Raw genomic sequence first — 18,718 nt, forward strand, 5'->3', positions numbered from 1 at the left:
ATCACCATACATCTCTCTTACCCTTTCATTACTTACTTGATCAAACCACCTTACACCATATATTGTCCTCAAACATTTCATTTCCAACACATCCATCCTTCTCCTCACAACCCTATCTATAGCCCATGCCTCACAACCATATAACATTGTTGGAACCACTATTCCTTCAAACATACCCATTTTTGTTCTCTGAGATAACATTCTCACCTTCCACACATTCTTCAATACCCCCAGAACCTTCGTCCCCTCTCCCACCCTCTGACTCACTTCCGCTTCCATGGTTCCATCTGCTGCCAAATCCACTCCCAGATATCTAAAACACTTCACTTCCTCCAGTTTTTCTCCATTCAAACTTACCTCTCAAATTAACTTGTCCCTAAACCATACTGAACCTAATAACCTTGCTCTTTTTCACATTTACTCTCAACTTTCTTCTTCCACACACTTTACCAAACACGGTCACCAACATCTGCAGTTTCTCATCCAAATCAGCCACCAGCGCTGTATTGTTGTAAAATTTCCTTTGATAGATGGCAATATGGCTCAGTCATCTGTTCCAGGTGCTACCTTGCTAATGCAAGAAACAGCAAACATATATAAAAGAAAGAAGGCATATACATATCTTTTTTGTGTGTAGATATAAGGAAAGAGACTCACCACCCTCATGGGCATGATTCCATGGAAGCCATCATATGGGGTGTTGGGGGATATGAAGGAATGGCTGCCATTGTAGCCACCAAAGTACCCAAACAGTGCCAGCAGAATCTGTGAAAAGACAGACAACAAGGCTTAAAGTCCTCACACAATTCAGCAATAATGAAATGAGTCAAGACTGATAAATTTCAAATAAAGATGATGTTAGATTCAACTGAAAGATTTCTAAAGGTTAACAGTTTTCATGTGCAAGACCCTGGGCAATAACCCTACAAGAAAGCTTTTTCTTTAGGGAGAACAAAGGGAGTAATGAAGTCCTCTCAGATAACTACTTTTAAGCTTAAGAATACACAACTTCCAACTTGATGTCTGTATGCAAAACAGGCTGAGACAGGGTTAAGGAAAAAAAAACTTCTTCACACGAATGGCTTTAAAAAGGTCCAACTCAGATTCATCTGAATAGCTTCAAAAGGAAAAGGAAGAGCCACAGAATAGTGACAATTGCAATATCTCCACCTTTCCATTCTTAAAAAGAAATGCCTCAGTCTGCTGTCTGTAATGCTTGAGATACCAAGGACTACAAAATAGCTACATGACAAAGAAGTGAAAATGAAAACTGATTCAACCCTCAGACTGTGACATACATCTGAAGTGAAGCTCATAAAATAAGTCTCTTACAGAATATCTGTATATCATGTATTACAGAAGAAAATATCCAAAAAATAGTATCATTACCTTGTCAGAAGTGGCACTGTGGGTACTGAAGTACACCAAGCAATCCATCTTCTAATTACAGGTTGTACCTTTTTAATCCAGCAACCTTGGAACCTGGCCATTGCCAGACCACAGAAAATGCCGGAAAACAGAAATTGACCCCAAGTCATACACAGTTGACGATCTGATCGCACAGTACTCACACAAAGTCTTTATGAAAGGTCCTTTATCTAATTTTTTCAGTAACTCCATCTCTTCAAGCATAGATAATGATTTATGCTTATGCTTATTAACACTAACACCATCTGCACCTCTTGGTCTCTTGGATGACATCCTGAGGGATAAAATACAGCTGAATATAAGAAATTTACAGGACTGTTAATTAGGTTGGGTGCAGTGTAAACAAATTTTGACACCTTAGTGCTGCTAACAGTGTCACCCTGGTGGCAGATGAACAAACTAATAACTAATGGCAGCAGATTTAAAACATGCCGGACCATGGGAGCTGCCAGACCACAGAGTGCCTGATTGAGAGGTACAACCTGTAGATAGATCAACCTTCTGAAGTTGTGTGGCAAGTTGCAAAGCCTCTCAAACAATCCATTTGTTGCCAGTGACAACAATATTTTTTTTCATGCTCTGAATGAGGCTAAGGACGAAGACCGCAAGGTTAGGCTAGTTGGTGACTCTATTATCCAAGATGAGCTGGAGGACTTCTGCACCAAGACCCTTGCACTATTAGTGATATTGCTTTCAAGTGCCTCGGGTAAGCAGTTTATGTCACATGGGAGAGGACTTCCCTGATGGTGCTGACAGTAATAGTCTTGTTACTGGTATCTGCCATGTAAATGCCACTGACAAACTCAAGGAAATATTGGAATAGCTTCTAAAAGAATATCAACAGCTTGTTCTTCATTTTACAACTATAGCAAAAAAACACAAATATTTCAGGACTGCCCAGCAGTAACACCAACAGCCAAGATAAAGGAAATAACCTAAGTGGGAGACAGGTATTCAGAGACTTTGATGAGTGATACCTCCATTTTAGATGATACAGATGGTTGAGTGGATTATCTGTAACTGGACTGCCAGAAAGCATTTGACATTATATCATAAAAGAGGTTGGTAAGGAAGTTAGATCAAGCAGGAACAAAGAGAATACTTCTTCAATAGATAGATTTTCTTAGTGGTAAGTTACAAAGGTCCCAAGTCAGAGAAGCTTTCCTGAAACAGGCTCAGGTCACCAGCTGCATGCCACAGAGTATATTCATGAGATCATTATTTTTCTTGATCTATGTAAATAACCTAGTGGGAAAGCTGGACTCCTACCTCAATATGTTTGAAGATGATAATGTCAAGGGCATGAAGGAGGTAAAAAGTAAGGAGGATTACATCACTTTGCAGTGTGATTTAGACATACTTTCTTTTAAGAAGGATTGGAATATACCTAATAAAACTGAACCCAAGTAAATGAAATGTAATAAGGAATACGCAAAGTGAATGAAGGCCTCAGTATGTATCCAATTAGTAGGAAATAAGCTGCAGAAAATGGCGTGTGAAAGGGACTTTGGAGTCAATACTGTGCCTAACCTGTAACCAGAGTCCCCTTTAGGAGAATCGTAAAGGAGACAAGTTGTCTACAGTCAAATTTCAGAATTGCATTAAAGTACTGCATATGGACAGAGAAATATTTACTAGGCTGTTTACATCATATGTCTGGCCAAAACTTTAATATGCCTATTAAGTATGGTCACCACACTTAAAGAAGTACAAAGATCAATTAGAGAAGGTCCAAAGAAGGAAACAAAGATGGTAATGGATTTAAAACATTTAGAAGATTTTGTTCACTCTGTAAGAAAGAAGAGTACATGGAGACTTGAATACAATCTTTAAGATCTTTTACCAGTATGACAAAATCGACAGTTTGAAATTCTTTGAAAGATGCAGAAAAAGAGCTACCAAAGGCCATGATGTAACACTAAGCTGCAATCTTTTAGGATAAGATGTAATGAAGTACTTTTATTGTAAATGAGCAGTAGATGATCAGAATGAAGAGAAAACTATGAATGCTGAAAACATATACATAAGAAAGAAGAGTACATGGAGACTTGAATACAATCTTTAAAATCTTTTACCAGTATAACAAAATCGACAGTCTAAAATTCTTTGAAAGATGCAGAAAAAGAGCTACCAAAGGCCACGACATAACACTAAGCTGCAATCTTTTAGGATTAGATGTAATGAAGTACTTTTATTGTATATGAGCAGTAGATGATTGGATTGAAGAGAAAACTATGAATGCTGAAAACATATACAAGTTCAAAAATTTATATGAGAGAAAACGTTCAAGAGCTACGGCATAACACTTGTAAAACTTCCTTCCTGTACGGTGCAAACAGGCAATGAAAAATAGGTAAACACTGAGTAAAGGTAGACTTTGAAAAGAACATTATCCAGCAGGGGACTGGAGAAAAAGAATACTTCCCATATATTCCCTGCTTGTCATACAAGGCAACTAAAAGGGGTAGGAGCAGGGGCTGGACAATTTCCCCTACTTGTTTTTCAATTTCTAAAATCTGGAACAGAAGAAGGAGCCAAGCAAGAAATTCTCATCCTCTTCAAAGGCCCATTCTGGGGTCTGAAAGACTTTGGATATAATCAATACGAGAAAAGGAGAGAGGTAGGTAGTAAGTTTGAGGAAAGGAACCTGAGTGTTATAGCTGTACGTCAAACAAAACTCAAAGGGAAGGGGATAAATTCTTTGGAAATGTCCTAGTGGTGAAGTAAGAGGTTAGTGTGAGGGCAAGAACTTGGGAAGGGTTAGCACTTGCTGAAGCATGAAATATGGAAACGTGTGAGAGTGAAGAAAGTGAGCCCCAGACTGATGAGGGTAAAAATGAAAGTGGATTATGTGAGGTGGGTGATTATAAGTACTGAGCATTTGGCTACACAAAGAATGACAAAGAGAGGCAAGTGTTCTGGGAGCAGCTAAATGAGAGTGTCAGCAGTTTTGATGAGACAGATTGAGTATTAGTAATGGGCGATTTGAATGCAAGAGAGGACTGATTTAGTAGTTGAGGGTATAACTGGTGGGGCACACATTCTTCCACTATTTCTCTCCATCAGTACCCTTCCACTCTACTTTCCCATGTCAAAGGTGGTCTTCCTCTTGCACCAGTCCAATTAACTGCACTGTCATACATTCTCCTTGTAAACTCCCCATCTTGCGTTCTTTCCACTTGCCCAAACCACCTCAAAGTATTACATTTTGCCCACTCTACCACTTCACACCTCATTCTCTTTGCATTCCCTACCATACCACATCTCTCATACACCCCATCATTTCTTTCTTCATTCCATCCAGTCGTACCATAAACTCATCTCAAACAGCTCATTTCCACAGCCTGGATTCTTGACCTCTGTGACTCATTCCATGTCCATGCTTCAGCAGCATAGGTAAAGGGTTGGGGCCTGTGGTTTTTTAATCCTTTCTTCACTTCCACCCTCACACCTCTTCCCTTCATTTAGGGACCCAATGACTCTTATACTCAGTACTGCTCTCTCCCTTATCCCTCCTTCCATATTACTGAACTTACCAAAATAAGCTCCTAAATACTTAAATTCTCTCACCTCTTCCACTCTTTCTCCCCCAAATCTATAACACAGTACATTTCCATTTTTCACTAAATAGGATTTTGCAAAATCTATACTTTCACAATGTTTCCTCTCAAACACCATTACTTTACTTTTATTCCCATTTACCTTCAATCACCTATGCTTACACACATCAGCAAACACAGTACAATCCACAATAAGGCATGTCACCAGCCATCACATCTCACCATCACACTTCATTTCTGCATCCTCTTTCCCTAGTTTTATTTTCACCACTCTTATCACTCCATCCATACAAATAAGTTCAAAAAGCCATAGTGACATCACATAACCCTGCCTCACAGTCACACTTATACTGAAAACTTTGCTAAACTCTCCATCTAACTTTTACATGTGCATTTGCTACTCTACAGAAAACTTTCACACCATCTACTTGTTCCCCTACCCCATATATCCATAACACATTCCATAAAGCATTCCACTCAACTCAATCATAAGCCCTCTCCAGATCCACAGAAGCTACACATGGCTTCTTACCTTTTGTTAAATACTTTAACACAATCATTTTCACCACAAAATCTGACTCACACTTCTACTTTTCCATAAACCCCTTTGTTCTGTACTTATTCTGCATTCAGTCACTTCAATCACTCTGTCAGTCAACACTTTTGCAACCACTTTTCCTGGTATACCAAACAGACTTAATCCCCTATAACTGCTTCGTACATCCTTAGCACCTTTTCCTTTGAAAAAAGGAACAATAACAGCTTTCACTCAAATTTGAATAAAATGAGAATGTGAATAAAAGCAAGGTTATTACATTTTGCAGAGCAGAGAAGGTTAGTTGGGGTGTCTGTGTGAACTGTAAGGTTCTGGAAAAGATAATCAGAGAGTAAATAGATGACTTTCTATTGATGAGAAATTACCTAAAAGAGAAACAGCAAAGATTTAAGAAAAGTAGTTCATGTGCAACAAACCCCTTAGATTTCTATGAAAGAGCAAGCTATGTCTTTAACAAAAGGAAAAGGTGGGTAGATTGATTGCACCTAGACTGCCAGAAAGCATTTCACACTGTATCACATGAGAAGCAAATTAAGAAACTGGATTACCAGTAAGGAAAAAGAGGAAAACTCCTATGATGGATACACAACAAGTATCTCAGTACAAAGGAACAAACAACACAAATCAGAGGAATCTTCTTCAAGGGTCAAGATGACCAGCCAAAAGCCAGAGGACTCTATTTTCATATCATTACTCTTCTTGATTTATGGTATGGACTCCTGTCTGATTATGTATGCAAGTAATGCAACAGTTTTAAAGGAAGTGAAAAGTGAGAAGGATTGCATCAAATTACAAGGTGACCCAAACAGACTTCGAAGTCAGTCTGAAACATGGTTGATAAAATTCAACCGAAGCAAATACATAAAGTAATGATTATGGAATAAAGGGAAAGGTCTCAATATGATCATTTTCTAACATGAAATAGCCTTCAAGATTTTGAGAAATGGATTGAGGAGTGGGCATTGTCCCTCACCTGTCACCAGGGTCCCACATTAGGATAATAGTTAAGAGCAAACTGCATGCTGACAAATATTAGAAAAGCTTTTAAGTGAATGGTTAAGAAACTATTTAGCATTGTATTCATATACTACTTAAGGCCAAAACATCTAAAAAAGCACATAAGCAAACAGGGTAGGTCCAGAGAAGGGCAAAAAAGGTGGTTTCAGAATTAAGAGAGCTGAGTTAAGGGAAATGCTACACTGTAAATTTGCCTAACTTGGTATAAAAAAGGGGTGAATGGTGATCTTATTACTACCTTTAAGTTTTTAAACATATTGATGATTTAGAAAGTAAACAGACCTCTGAGAGATGTAGGGATAGAGTAACCAGAGGACAATACATAAAATCATACAAGAAATTTTTTAAAGAAGAAAAAAGTACTTTTATAGTATAAAAGCATTGGATAATTGGAATGAAATAATTGAGAACATGGCTCATGCAGACAGCATACTTAAATTTATGAAGTATTCTATATCTACATATATATTACCTGTTCCCTTCTAGAACTCCCTCAAGGGGTGGCCACAGCAAAATTCTCCATAACTGGTGAGCTCCACTGCTGCTTCTTACCCTTCAATGCCTCACCCTTAGCAGACCACTGGCTGACGGAAAGTCTAGTGCAGTTTTGTAGAGGCTCCTTCCTAATACTCCTACTGACTACTTCTACCTAACACTCCCGGCCAATATCTTACCAAAGTTCAAGAGACAGGTCCCACAAGCATAAAACTCCCTCCCTGAACAGTACAAACAAGTAAAAGGAATTGCAAAATAAGTTTTACAAACATGTGTATGTATACATAAGTTTAAGGCAAGGTATGTACATAAGTTTAAGCAAAGGAGGCAACATGAATGTAGAACTCTTCCTCCATAGCACACAAACAGCAATCTAAAACAACAGACACCCTATCATCATACAGGAATATGAGACAATCTGCAGGAATCAACAAATGAAAGGAGGATTGCTAAGAAGGTAATTCATTTACTGTCAGTATCAAAACTGCAATCAAGTTGGAACATAGAAATGGCTAGCTATCTATCCATCAATCTATCTATACATCTGATCCTTTCAACTGGAGCTGCCTCAAGGGGGTGGCCACAGCAATAGAGTCTCCATAACTAATGAACTCCAGGGGTGTTTCTTAGCCTTCAGTGCCTCACTCTAACACAACACTGGCAGAAGGCAACTCTAGTGCAGTATTTGCAAAGGCTCCTACTTAATGTTCCTACTAACTACATCTACCTAATATTCCTATCTTCTACTTCTACCTAATGTTTCCACCTTATGCTCCTGCCTAAATATTTCTACCCCCCCACTTCTATACATTACTTTACCAATTTGGCAAAAGGCATGGTTAGCACATAGCACTCACCATTGAAGAATCTAGTAATAAAGAATGAGCTGTGTGAGTTAGGTGTTGTCAAGTGTTATGTATGACAAGGTGAGATTGTATGTTTGTGGACAGAATGCCAGAGGTGTGCAATTTGACACCCACTGAAGTGCTGGCTCACTATGCAGCCATCACTAACCCACCTGTTACCTAGGCAGGTAGTCCTGGCAATATACCTCCCTGGTCATTGGCTGCCTACTAACTACTACCTATTCATGGATATGGTAATGCTAAAGAAAGTATATAGAGCATATAACAGACATACAATAGAGTAGGGCCATCAAATTGGCAGCCCATGGGCCAAATCTGGCCCATGAGTGATATTGGCCCTTTGACAGACTTGGAAAAATTATACTAATGAAATTTATCTATTCATATAGGTACTTATGGCAGGAGGTCAAAAGGACAGTGCAAGGGTTGAAAAAGAGAGCAAATGACGGTTGGGGTGAGAGAGTATCATTAAATCTTAGGAAGAATAAAAAGATTTTTTTGAAGGAGGTAAATAATGTGCGTAAGAGAAGAGAACAAATGGGAACATCGGTGAAGGGGGCAAGGGGAAGGTGATAACAGGCAGTGATAAAGTGAAGAGGAGATGGAGTGAGCATTTTGAAGGTTTGTTAAAAGTGTTTGATGACAGAGTGGCAGATGTAGGGTGTTTTGGTCATGGTGGTGCACAAAGTGAGAGAGTCAGGGAGAATGGTTTCAAGAAGAAAGAAGTGGTGAAAGCTCTGCGGAGGATGAAATCTGGCAAGACGGCGGGTTTGGATGGAACAGCAGTAAAATTTATCAAGAAAGAGGGTGATTTGTTGGTAGGGATATTCAATGTATGTATGGATCATGGTGAAGTGCCTGAGGATTGGCAGAATGCATGTATTATGCCATTGTACAAAGGTAAAGAGGATAAATGTGAGTGTTCAAACTACATAGGCACAAGTTTGTTGAGTATTCCTGGAAAATTGTATGGGAGTGTACTGATTGAGAGGGTGAAGGCATGTACAGAGCATCATACTGGGGAGGAGCAGTGTGGTTTCAGAAGTGGTAGAGGATGTGTGAATCAGGTGTTTGCTTTGAAGAATGTATGTGAGAAATACTTAGAAAACAGAGGGATTTGTATGTAGCATTTATGGATCTGGAGAAGGTATATGACAGGGTGGATAAAGATGCTATATGAAAGGTCTTAAGAGTATATGGTGTAGGGGGTAAGCTGCTAGAAGTGGAAATGAGTCATAGGGTGGGGAAAGGGGTGAAGGTTCTGGGAACCAAGAAGAATGTATATATTTGAGCATGAAGGAATAGTAGTTCCAGCAATTTCATATGGTTACAAGTCATGGGCTATAGATAGGGTTGTATGGAGGAGGGTAGTTGTGTTGAAAATGAAATGTTTGAGGACAATAATTGGTGTGAGGTGGTTTGACTGAGTAAGTAACGAAAGGGTAAAAGAGATTTGTGGTAATAAAATGAAAGTGGTTGAGAGAGCAGAAGAGGGTATGTTGAAATGGTTTTGGACATACGGAGAGAATGAGTACGGAAAGGTTGACAAAGAGGAAATGTGTCAGAGGTGGAGGAACAACAAGAAACAGGAGACCAAATTAGAGGTGGAATAAAGGAGCAAAAAAGATTTTCAGCGAATGAGGCCTGAACATGCAGGGGGGTGAGAGGTGTGCAGGGATAGAGTAAATTGGAATGATATGGTATACTGGGGTCGACATGCTGTCAGCAGACTGAATCAGGGCATGTTAAACATCTGAGATAAACCATGGAAAGCTCCGTGGGGCCTGGATGTGGATGAGGAGCTATGGTTTCAGTGCATTACACATCACTGCTAGAGACTGAGTGTGAACAAAAATGGACTTTTTTTGTCTCTTATCCTGGTGCTACCTCGCTGACACAGGGGGTGGCAATGCTGTTTCTTGTGGGGTGGGGTGGTGCCAGGAATGTATGAGGGCAAATGAGTATGAATATATACATGTGATCCTTTCCAATGCATATATAAGTATATAGCTGTGAATGCATCTGCATATGTTATTTATTTTATCAATTTATTAAACTTTGTCGCTGTCTCCCACGTCAGCAAGGTAGCACAAGGAAACAGACAAAAGAATGGACCAACCCACCCATATATACATGTATATACATAAACGCCCACACACGCACATATACATACCTATACATTTCAACATATACATACATATACATACACGGACATATACATATACACATGTACATACTCATACATGCTGCCTTCATCCATTCCCACCACCACCCCGCTACACATAAATTGGCACCCCCCTCCCCCCACGTATGAACGAGGTAGCGCTAGGAAAAGACAACAAAGGCCACATTCCTAGGTGTCATGTGTAGTGCTTCGAAACCACAGCTCCCTTTCCACATCCAGGCCCCACAAAACTTTCCATGGTTCACTCCAGACATTTCACACGCCCTGGTTCATTCCATTGACAGCACATCCACCTTGGTATACCACATCACTCCAATTCACTCTATTCCTTGCATGCCTTTCACCCTCTTGTATGTTCGGGCCAAAATCGTTCAAAATCTTTTTCACTCCATCCTTCCACCTCCAATTTGGTCTCCCACTTTTCCTTGTTCCCTCCACCTCTGACACACATATCGTCTTTGTCAATCTTTCCTCGATCATTCTCTCCATATGACCAAACCATTTCAATACACACTCTTCTACTCTCTCAACCACACTCATTTCATTACCACACATCTCTCTTACCCTTTCATTACTTAATCAAATGATCTCACACCACATACTGTCCTAAAGCATCTCATTTCCAACACATCCACCATCCCCGCACAATCGTATCTATAGCCCATGCCGTACAACCATATAACACTGCTGGAACCACTATTCCTTCAAACATACCCATTTTTTGCTCTCCGAGACAACGTTCTCGCCTTCCACACATTCTTCAACACTCCCAGAACCTTCACCCCCTCCCCCACCCTGTGACTCATTTCCGCTTCCATGGTTATGTCCGTAGCAAAATCCACTCCTAGATATCTAAAACACTTTACTTCCTCCAGTTTTTCTCCATTCAAACTTACCTCCCAATTTACTTGTCCCTCAACCCTACTGAACCTAATAACCTTGCTCTTATTCACATTTACTCTCAGCTTTCTTCTTTCACACACTTTACCAAACTCAGTCACCAACTTCTACAGTTTCTCACCCAAATCAGCCACCAGACCTGTATCATCAGCGAAAAAAACTGACTCACTTCCCACGCCCTCTCATCCACAACAGACTGCATACTTGCCACTCTCTCCAAAACTCTTTCATTCACCTCCCTAACAACCCCATCCATAAACAAATTAAACAACCTTGGAGACATCATGCACCCCTGCCACAAACCGACATTCACTGGGAACCAATCACTTTCCTCTCTTCCTACTCATACACATGCCTTACATCCTCGATAAAAACTTTTCACTACTTCTAGCAACTTACCTCCCACACCATATACTCTTAATACCTTCCACAGAGTGTCTTTATAAACTCTATCATATGCCTTCTCCAGGTCCATAAATGCTACATACAATGTGTATGTATATGTGTATATGTTGATATATATATTTTTTTTTTGTTTTTTTTTTGTTTTTTTGCTTTGTCGCTGTCTCCCGCGTTTGCGAGGTAGCGCAAGGAAACAGACGAAAGAAATGGCCCAACCCACCCCCATACACATGTATATACATACGTCCACACACGCAAATATACATACCTACACAGCTTTCCATGGATTACCCCAGACGCTTCACATGCCTTGATTCAATCCACTGACAGCACGTCAACCCCGGTATACCACATCACTCCAATTCACTCTATTCCTTGCCCTCCTTTCACCCTCCTGCATGTTCAGGCCCCGATCACACAAAATCTTTTTCACTCCATCTTTCCACCTCCAATTTGGTCTCCCTCTTCTCCTCGTTCCCTCCACCTCTGACACGTATATCCTCTTGGTCAATCTTTCCTCACTCATTCTCACCATGTGACCAAACCATTTCAAAACACCCTCTTCTGCTCTCTCAACCACGCTCTTTTTATTTCCACACATCTCTCTTACCCTTACGTTACTTACTCGATCAAACCACCTCACACCACACATTGTCCTCAAACATCTCATTTCCAGCACATCCATCCTCCTGCGCACAACTCTATCCATAGTCCACGCCTCGCAACCATACAACATTGTTGGAACCACTATTCCTTCAAACATACCCATTTTTGCTTTCCGAGATAATGTTCTCGACTTCCACACATTCTTCAAGGCTCCCAGAATTTTTGCCCCCTCCCCCACCCTATGATCCACTTCCGCTTCCATGGTTCCATCCGCTGCCAGATCCACTCCAAGATATCTAAAACACTTCACTTCCTCCAGTTTTTCTCCATTCAAACTCACCTACCAATTGACTTGACCCTCAACCCTACTGTACCTAATAACCTTGCTCTTATTCACATTTACTCTTAACTTTCTTCTTTCACACACTTTACCAAACTCAGTCACCAGCTTCTGCTGTTTCTCACATGAATCAGCCACCAGCGCTGTATCATCAGCGAACAACAACTGACTCCCTTCCCAAGCTCTCTCATCCCCAACAGACTTCATACTTGCCCCTCTTTCCAAAACTCTTGCATTCACCTCCCTAACAACCCCATCCATAAACAAATTAAACAACCATGGAGACATCACACACCCCTGCCGCAAACCTACATTCACTGAGAACTAATCACTTTCCTCTCTTCCTACACGTACACATGCCTTACATCCTCAATAAAAACTTTTCACTGCTTCTAACAACTTGCCTCCCACACCACATATTCTTAATACCTTCCACAGAGCATCTCTATCAACTCTATCATATGCCTTCTCCAGATCCATAAATGCTACATACAAATCCATTTGCTTTTCTAAGTATTTCTCACATACATTCTTCAAAGCAAACACCTGATCCACACATCCTCTACCACTTCTGAAACCACACTGCTCTTCCCCAATCTGATGCTCTGTACATGCCTTCACCCTCTCAATCAATACCCTCCCATATAATTTGCCAGGAATACTCAACAAACTTATACCTCTGTAATTTGAGCACTCACTCTTATCCCCTTTGCCTTTGTACAATGGCACTATGCACGCATTCCGCCAATCCTCAGGCACCTCACCATGAGTCATACATACATTAAATAACCTTACCAACCAGTCAACAATAGTCACCCCCTTTTTTAGTAAATTCCACTGCAATACCATCCAAACCTGCTGCCTTGCCGGCTTTCATCTTCCGCAAAGCTTTTACTACCTCTTCTCTGTTTACCAAATCATTTTCCCTAACCCTCGCACTTTGCACACCACCTCGACCAAAACACCCTATATCTGCCACTCTATCATCAAACACATTCAAAATACTCACTACATCTCCTTCTCACATCACCACTACTTGTTATCACCTCCCCATTTGCACCCTTCACTGAAGTTCCCATTTGCTCCCTTGTCTTACGCACTTTATTTACCTCCTTCCAGAACATCTTTTTATTCTCCCTAAAATTTAATGATACTCTCTCACCCCAACTCTCATTTGCCCTTTTTTTCACCTCTTGCACCTTTCTCTTGACCTCCTGTCTCTTTCTTTTATACGTCTCCCACTCAATTGCATTTTTTCCCTGCAAAAATCGTCCAAATGCCTCTCTCTTCTCTTTCACTAATACTCTTACTTCTTCATTCCACCACTCACTACCCTTTCTAATCAACCCACCTCCCACTCTTCTCATGCCACAAGCATCTTTTGCGCAATCCATCACTGATTCCCTAAATACATCCCATTCCTCCCCCACTCCCCTTACTTCCATTGTTCTCACCTTTTTCCATTCTGTACTCAGTCTCTCCTGGTACTTCCTCACACAAGTCTCCTTCCCAAGCTCACTTACTCTCACCACCCTCTTCACCCCAACATTCACTCTTCTTTTCTGAAAACCCATACAAATCTTCACCTTTGCCTCCACAAGATAATGATCAGACATCCCTCCAGTTGCACCTCTCAGCACATTAACATCCAAAAGTCTCTGATATATATATATGTGTATATGTTGATATGTACATGTTTATGTATGTGTAGAGGAGTGTATGCATATATGTGTGTATATGAGTGGATTCTCCCTGACCCTCTCACTTTGCACTCCACCCCGACCAAAACACCCTATATCTGCCACTCTATCATCAAACACATTCAAAAAACCTTCAATCTCCTTTTCACTTCATTACTACTTGTTATTACCTCTCCCTTTGCCCCCTTCAACAATGCTCCCATTTGTTCTCTTGTCTTACGTACTTTATTTACCTCCTTCCAAATCATTTTATTCTCCCTAAAATTTAATGGTACTCACTCACCCCAACTCTCATTTGCCCTCTTTTTCACCTCTGGTGAACAGAGAAGAGGTAGTGAAAGCTTTGTGGAAGATGAAAGCCAGCAAGATGGCAGGTTTGGATGGTATTGCAATGGAATTTATCAAAAAAGGAGGTGACTATGTTGTTGATTGGTTGGTAAGGATATTCAATGTATGTATGGATCATGGTGAAGTGCCTGAGGATTGACTGAATGCATGCATAGAGCCATTGTACAAAGGCAAAGGGGATAAAGGTGAGTGTTCAAATTACAGAGGCATATGTTTGTTGAGTACTCTTGGAAAATTATATGGGAGGGTATTGGTTGAGAGGGTAAAGGCATGTACAGAGCATCAGATTGGGGAAGAGCAGTGTGGTTTCAGGGTAGAGGATGTGTGGATCAGGAGTTTGCTTTGAAAAACGTATGTGAGAAATACTTGGAAAAACAAATGGATTTGTACAAAGCATTTATGGAACTGGAGAAGGCATATGATAGGGTAGATAGACCTTGTGGAAGGTTTTCACGAGTATATGGTGACGGAGGTGAGTTGCTAGAAGCAGTGAAAAGTTTTTACCAAGGATGTAAGGCATGTGTATGAGTAGGAAGAGAGGAAAGTGATTGATTCCCACTGAATGTCGGTTTGCAGCAGGGGTGCGTGATGTCTCCATGGTTATTTACTTTGTTTATGGATGGGGTGGTTAGGGAAGTGAATGCAAGAGTTTTGGAGAGGTAAGTATGCAGTCTGTTCTGGATGAGAGGGCATGGGAAGAGAGTCAGTTGTTGTTCACTGATGATAGAGCACTGGTGGCTGATTCGGGTGAGAAACTGAAGAAGTTAGTGACTGAGTTTGGTAAAGTGTGCGAAAGAAGAAAGTTGAAAGTTGAGGGACCAGTTAATTGGGAGGTAAGTTTAAAAGGAGAAAAACTGAAGGAAGTGAAATGTTTCAGATATCTGGGAGTGGATTTAGCAGATGGAACCATGAAAGCAGAAGTGAGTCACAAGGCTGGGGGAAAGGGCAAAGGTTCTGGGAGCATTAAAGAATGGAATGAACCAGGGCATGTGAAGCGTCCGGGGTAAACCATGGGAAATTTTGTGAGGCCTGGATATGGCAAGGGAACTGTTGTTTCAGTGCATCACACATGACAGCTAGAGAATGTGAATAAATGTGGCCTTTTTTTGCCTATTCTTGGCGCTACCTTGCTGGAAAGGGAGGGGGATGCTATTTCATATGTGGCAGCAAGTATGAATATGTACATGTGTATATATGTATATGTCTGTGTATGTATATGTATATGGTGAAATGTTTATGTATGTATATGTGCGTGTGTGTGCATTTATGTATGTAAATGTGTATGTGGGTGGGTTGGGCCATTCCTCATCTGTCTCCTAGCGATACCTCGCTAATAATAATGAGAGGATGGTTCTTTCTTCATCTGTTTCCAGATACTACCTCACTGACACAGGAAACAGTGATCAAGTATGATAAATAATTATTGAATAAAAATATAAATATTAAAAATTTTTATAAAAACAGATTTTCATTGTAAGCAACTGTGTTAATTAGCTGAATGAAACAACATATCAATTGTAATTTTTCATTTTTTTCTATGTATAAGTGTTTAGAGAAAAAAAGTGGAGGTAAAATAAATGCATGGCCCTTTCATCAATTTGAGTGTCAAAATCCAGCCCTACTCCTGAAGTAATTGAATGGCTTTCCACTAGAGTATATATAACTAGTTTGGTCACCCCTTTCAGAGAACTAAAAATTTTTTAAAAATAGGGTCCTAAAGTGTAAAGCTCCCTCTTTGCATTGCACAAACAGATAATCATGAATAGGTATCAAACACACACTTGCACAAACATGAACTGAGGAAGATAAGACCCACCTTGCCCCCTGGAGGGTGAACGTCTGTGAAGAATGTTCGATTGATGTACCATCCAACCATCTTGCCAAAGTGAGCCTCATCCCACCTACCAAGATGTGCAAGTAGCTCTTAACCTCTACCATCAGAAATGAGAAGTAATATCTTTATACATTATTATGAGGTTGTAAAGGACCAATCAAATCAAACTAGGTCTCTGAGATGTTCATATGATGTTGGTTGTATTGCTCTACTGCTTAGGTTATACTTCCACATTCTCACGAGTTGTATGTGTGTGTCCCAGCCACAAAGACTTAGATCCATGGTATGTGACTGGCTGCTGCTACCCAAAGATTCTGCATAAAGACAAGTCACATGAAGATAGACTTGATTCCTCTCCTTGAAAAGCATAACTGTAGAATTCTCATTCTTCTTTTGTCTTCCCTTTTTCCAATAACCTTTCCTCCTGTAAAGTCAGGTTTACAAACACATATGGAGCTCTAATTAATCTCTCAATTCTTTTCCTTATACTCCATTTCTTGTTTCATCCAATATAGCCCAATAAAGCACGTTTAATCTGCACATGCCAGGTTAGTATAAAAAGAAAAGGGGGTCTATGGGTCTACATTACTAAAGCCAGCCTAGGTCACTTTAGACTTCCTACCAAGATACTGTGAGGTCATAATGAACCAGTGTGTCTTAACTGCAGATAATACTTGACCAAAGTGAGTCTTAATTTAGAGGTTATACTGGACCAATGTGAATCTTAATTGTGAAGTCATTCAGTACAAATGCAAGTCTTAAATGTGAGGTCATACTGGATAAATGTGTCTTTACTGTGAGGTCATACTATATCATTGTGAGTGTTAATTAAGAGGTCATAATGCACCAATGTATCTTTACTAGACCACTCTGAGTTGCCATGAGGTTAAGGTGTTATCAAATTATTCATGTCAGTGCAGGTCATACTATTATAATAAAGATGTATTGAGTTACAATGAGGCTATACTAGGCATATCAAATTACAGTGAGTTATCCTGACATCATACTGGATTACAAAGAAGCAATACTAGATCATTGTCACATAACATCACCATGATATCATATAAGGTCTCTAAACTAAAGACGAGGTTTTAGCCTGGTTAACAAGACTGTGCAGCCATGACTATCTCACCTCTGGCTGTGCACTAAACTAATGGTGAATAAAATGGCTTACAAAAGTCTATCTGTACTGTATACGAAGTTTTAGGCTTGTCTGTTTCTATGTTGTCAGACACCTATTCCCATTTGCTCCATCAATCAATTACACCAATTTGCTCCTCCAAAATATAAATCTTTACTGATAAACAATCTAATCCATATCATAAATGACTTAAAACATTTACCGTCTTTCTGCTAATAAGGTTATCTAGTCCCTTTTAGAGTATTGCCTAAAATATTAAAGTAAGCAGAGACTTGAGAACTGTCTTCAACTTTGCAAAAGAGATTTTATATACACATTAGATTTTTAGTAAGATAAAACACTAGTTACACTAAACTTATACTAATTGTACATAAAAAATCTGAATTTTCTAGTAACGTAATGCAAGAGTGTGTTCAGACACTTAGGACTGGCACCATTTTCATTTCAAGACTACTTAAATCATTAAAATAAGTAAACCACACATCAACTTCAATAAAGAGAGAAGCTGCATAATTCACTATCATTATGTAGGAGGCTGAATATAATTCAGAACTGTCACTAGAGCCCCAAATAAACAGGGGCCCCATTGACAAAGACTTCATTGGTACTTGCATGAAAGGTGCAGGCAGATATAGATAATGAAATAGGCAGCAAGGAATACTTACACAATTGGAACAGGTGGATACACTTACATAATATAAATACATGGAAATACTTGTAAGTAATGAGCAAAGGTTTACCACAATATTAAAAAGGTTGGGGATATTTATATCAAATTAAATGATAGGTGTAATGTGCTTACATAGCCTTGTAGAACAGGGGTATATGCACAAACACAACTGTGAAGTGCATGGGTGCATTTACACAACCTTGCAGATCAGGTCTGTAATGATATGACTGCAAAGTATTAGTGTACTTCCAGAATCTTGTGTGATATGAATGCACTCAAGACCCTGCAGGCCATAGGTGCACTTACTTGATTGATCTTGTAAGGCTTGGGTACACTTATGTGACCTTGTACAGCATAGGTATACTATCAGAATCGGGTAAGGTATAGGTGTATTTACAGGGTCTTGTAAGACATGGGTGAGCCTATATAACATTGCAGGGCATGGATTTAGTGAACTGTATTTACACCATTTTGTAGGGCTTGGATGTACTTAGAGGACCTTGAAGGATTTGGAGGTGCACTTACAAGACCTCGTAGGGCATGGGTGTACTTGCAGATCCTTGCTGGGCATGGACATACTTACAGGATCTTGCAAGGCATAGACGTACTTACAGGACCTTGTAAGTCATTGATGTTCTATAGGACCCTGTAAGGTACGGGCATACTAAAA

At 39.9% G+C, this 18,718-nt stretch overlaps 1 protein-coding gene across 1 annotated transcript in view; it reads right to left on the reverse strand.

Moving 5' to 3' along the window:
• Positions 1-18,718, reverse strand: part of LOC139753120 (protein O-mannosyl-transferase 2-like) — a 177,992-nt gene that overhangs the window by 128,084 nt on the left and 31,190 nt on the right. Inside the window, exons 4-5 of the mRNA XM_071669215.1 lie at positions 16,220-16,304; positions 658-765 (exon numbers count right to left, since the gene is read on the reverse strand). Of these exons, the coding sequence (XP_071525316.1) occupies positions 658-765; positions 16,220-16,304 (193 nt within the window). The remainder of the gene's footprint in view (positions 1-657; positions 766-16,219; positions 16,305-18,718) is intronic.

This window comes from Panulirus ornatus, chromosome 14, assembly GCF_036320965.1.
Source record: "Panulirus ornatus isolate Po-2019 chromosome 14, ASM3632096v1, whole genome shotgun sequence".
Classification (NCBI taxonomy): Eukaryota; Metazoa; Arthropoda; class Malacostraca; order Decapoda; family Palinuridae; genus Panulirus; species Panulirus ornatus.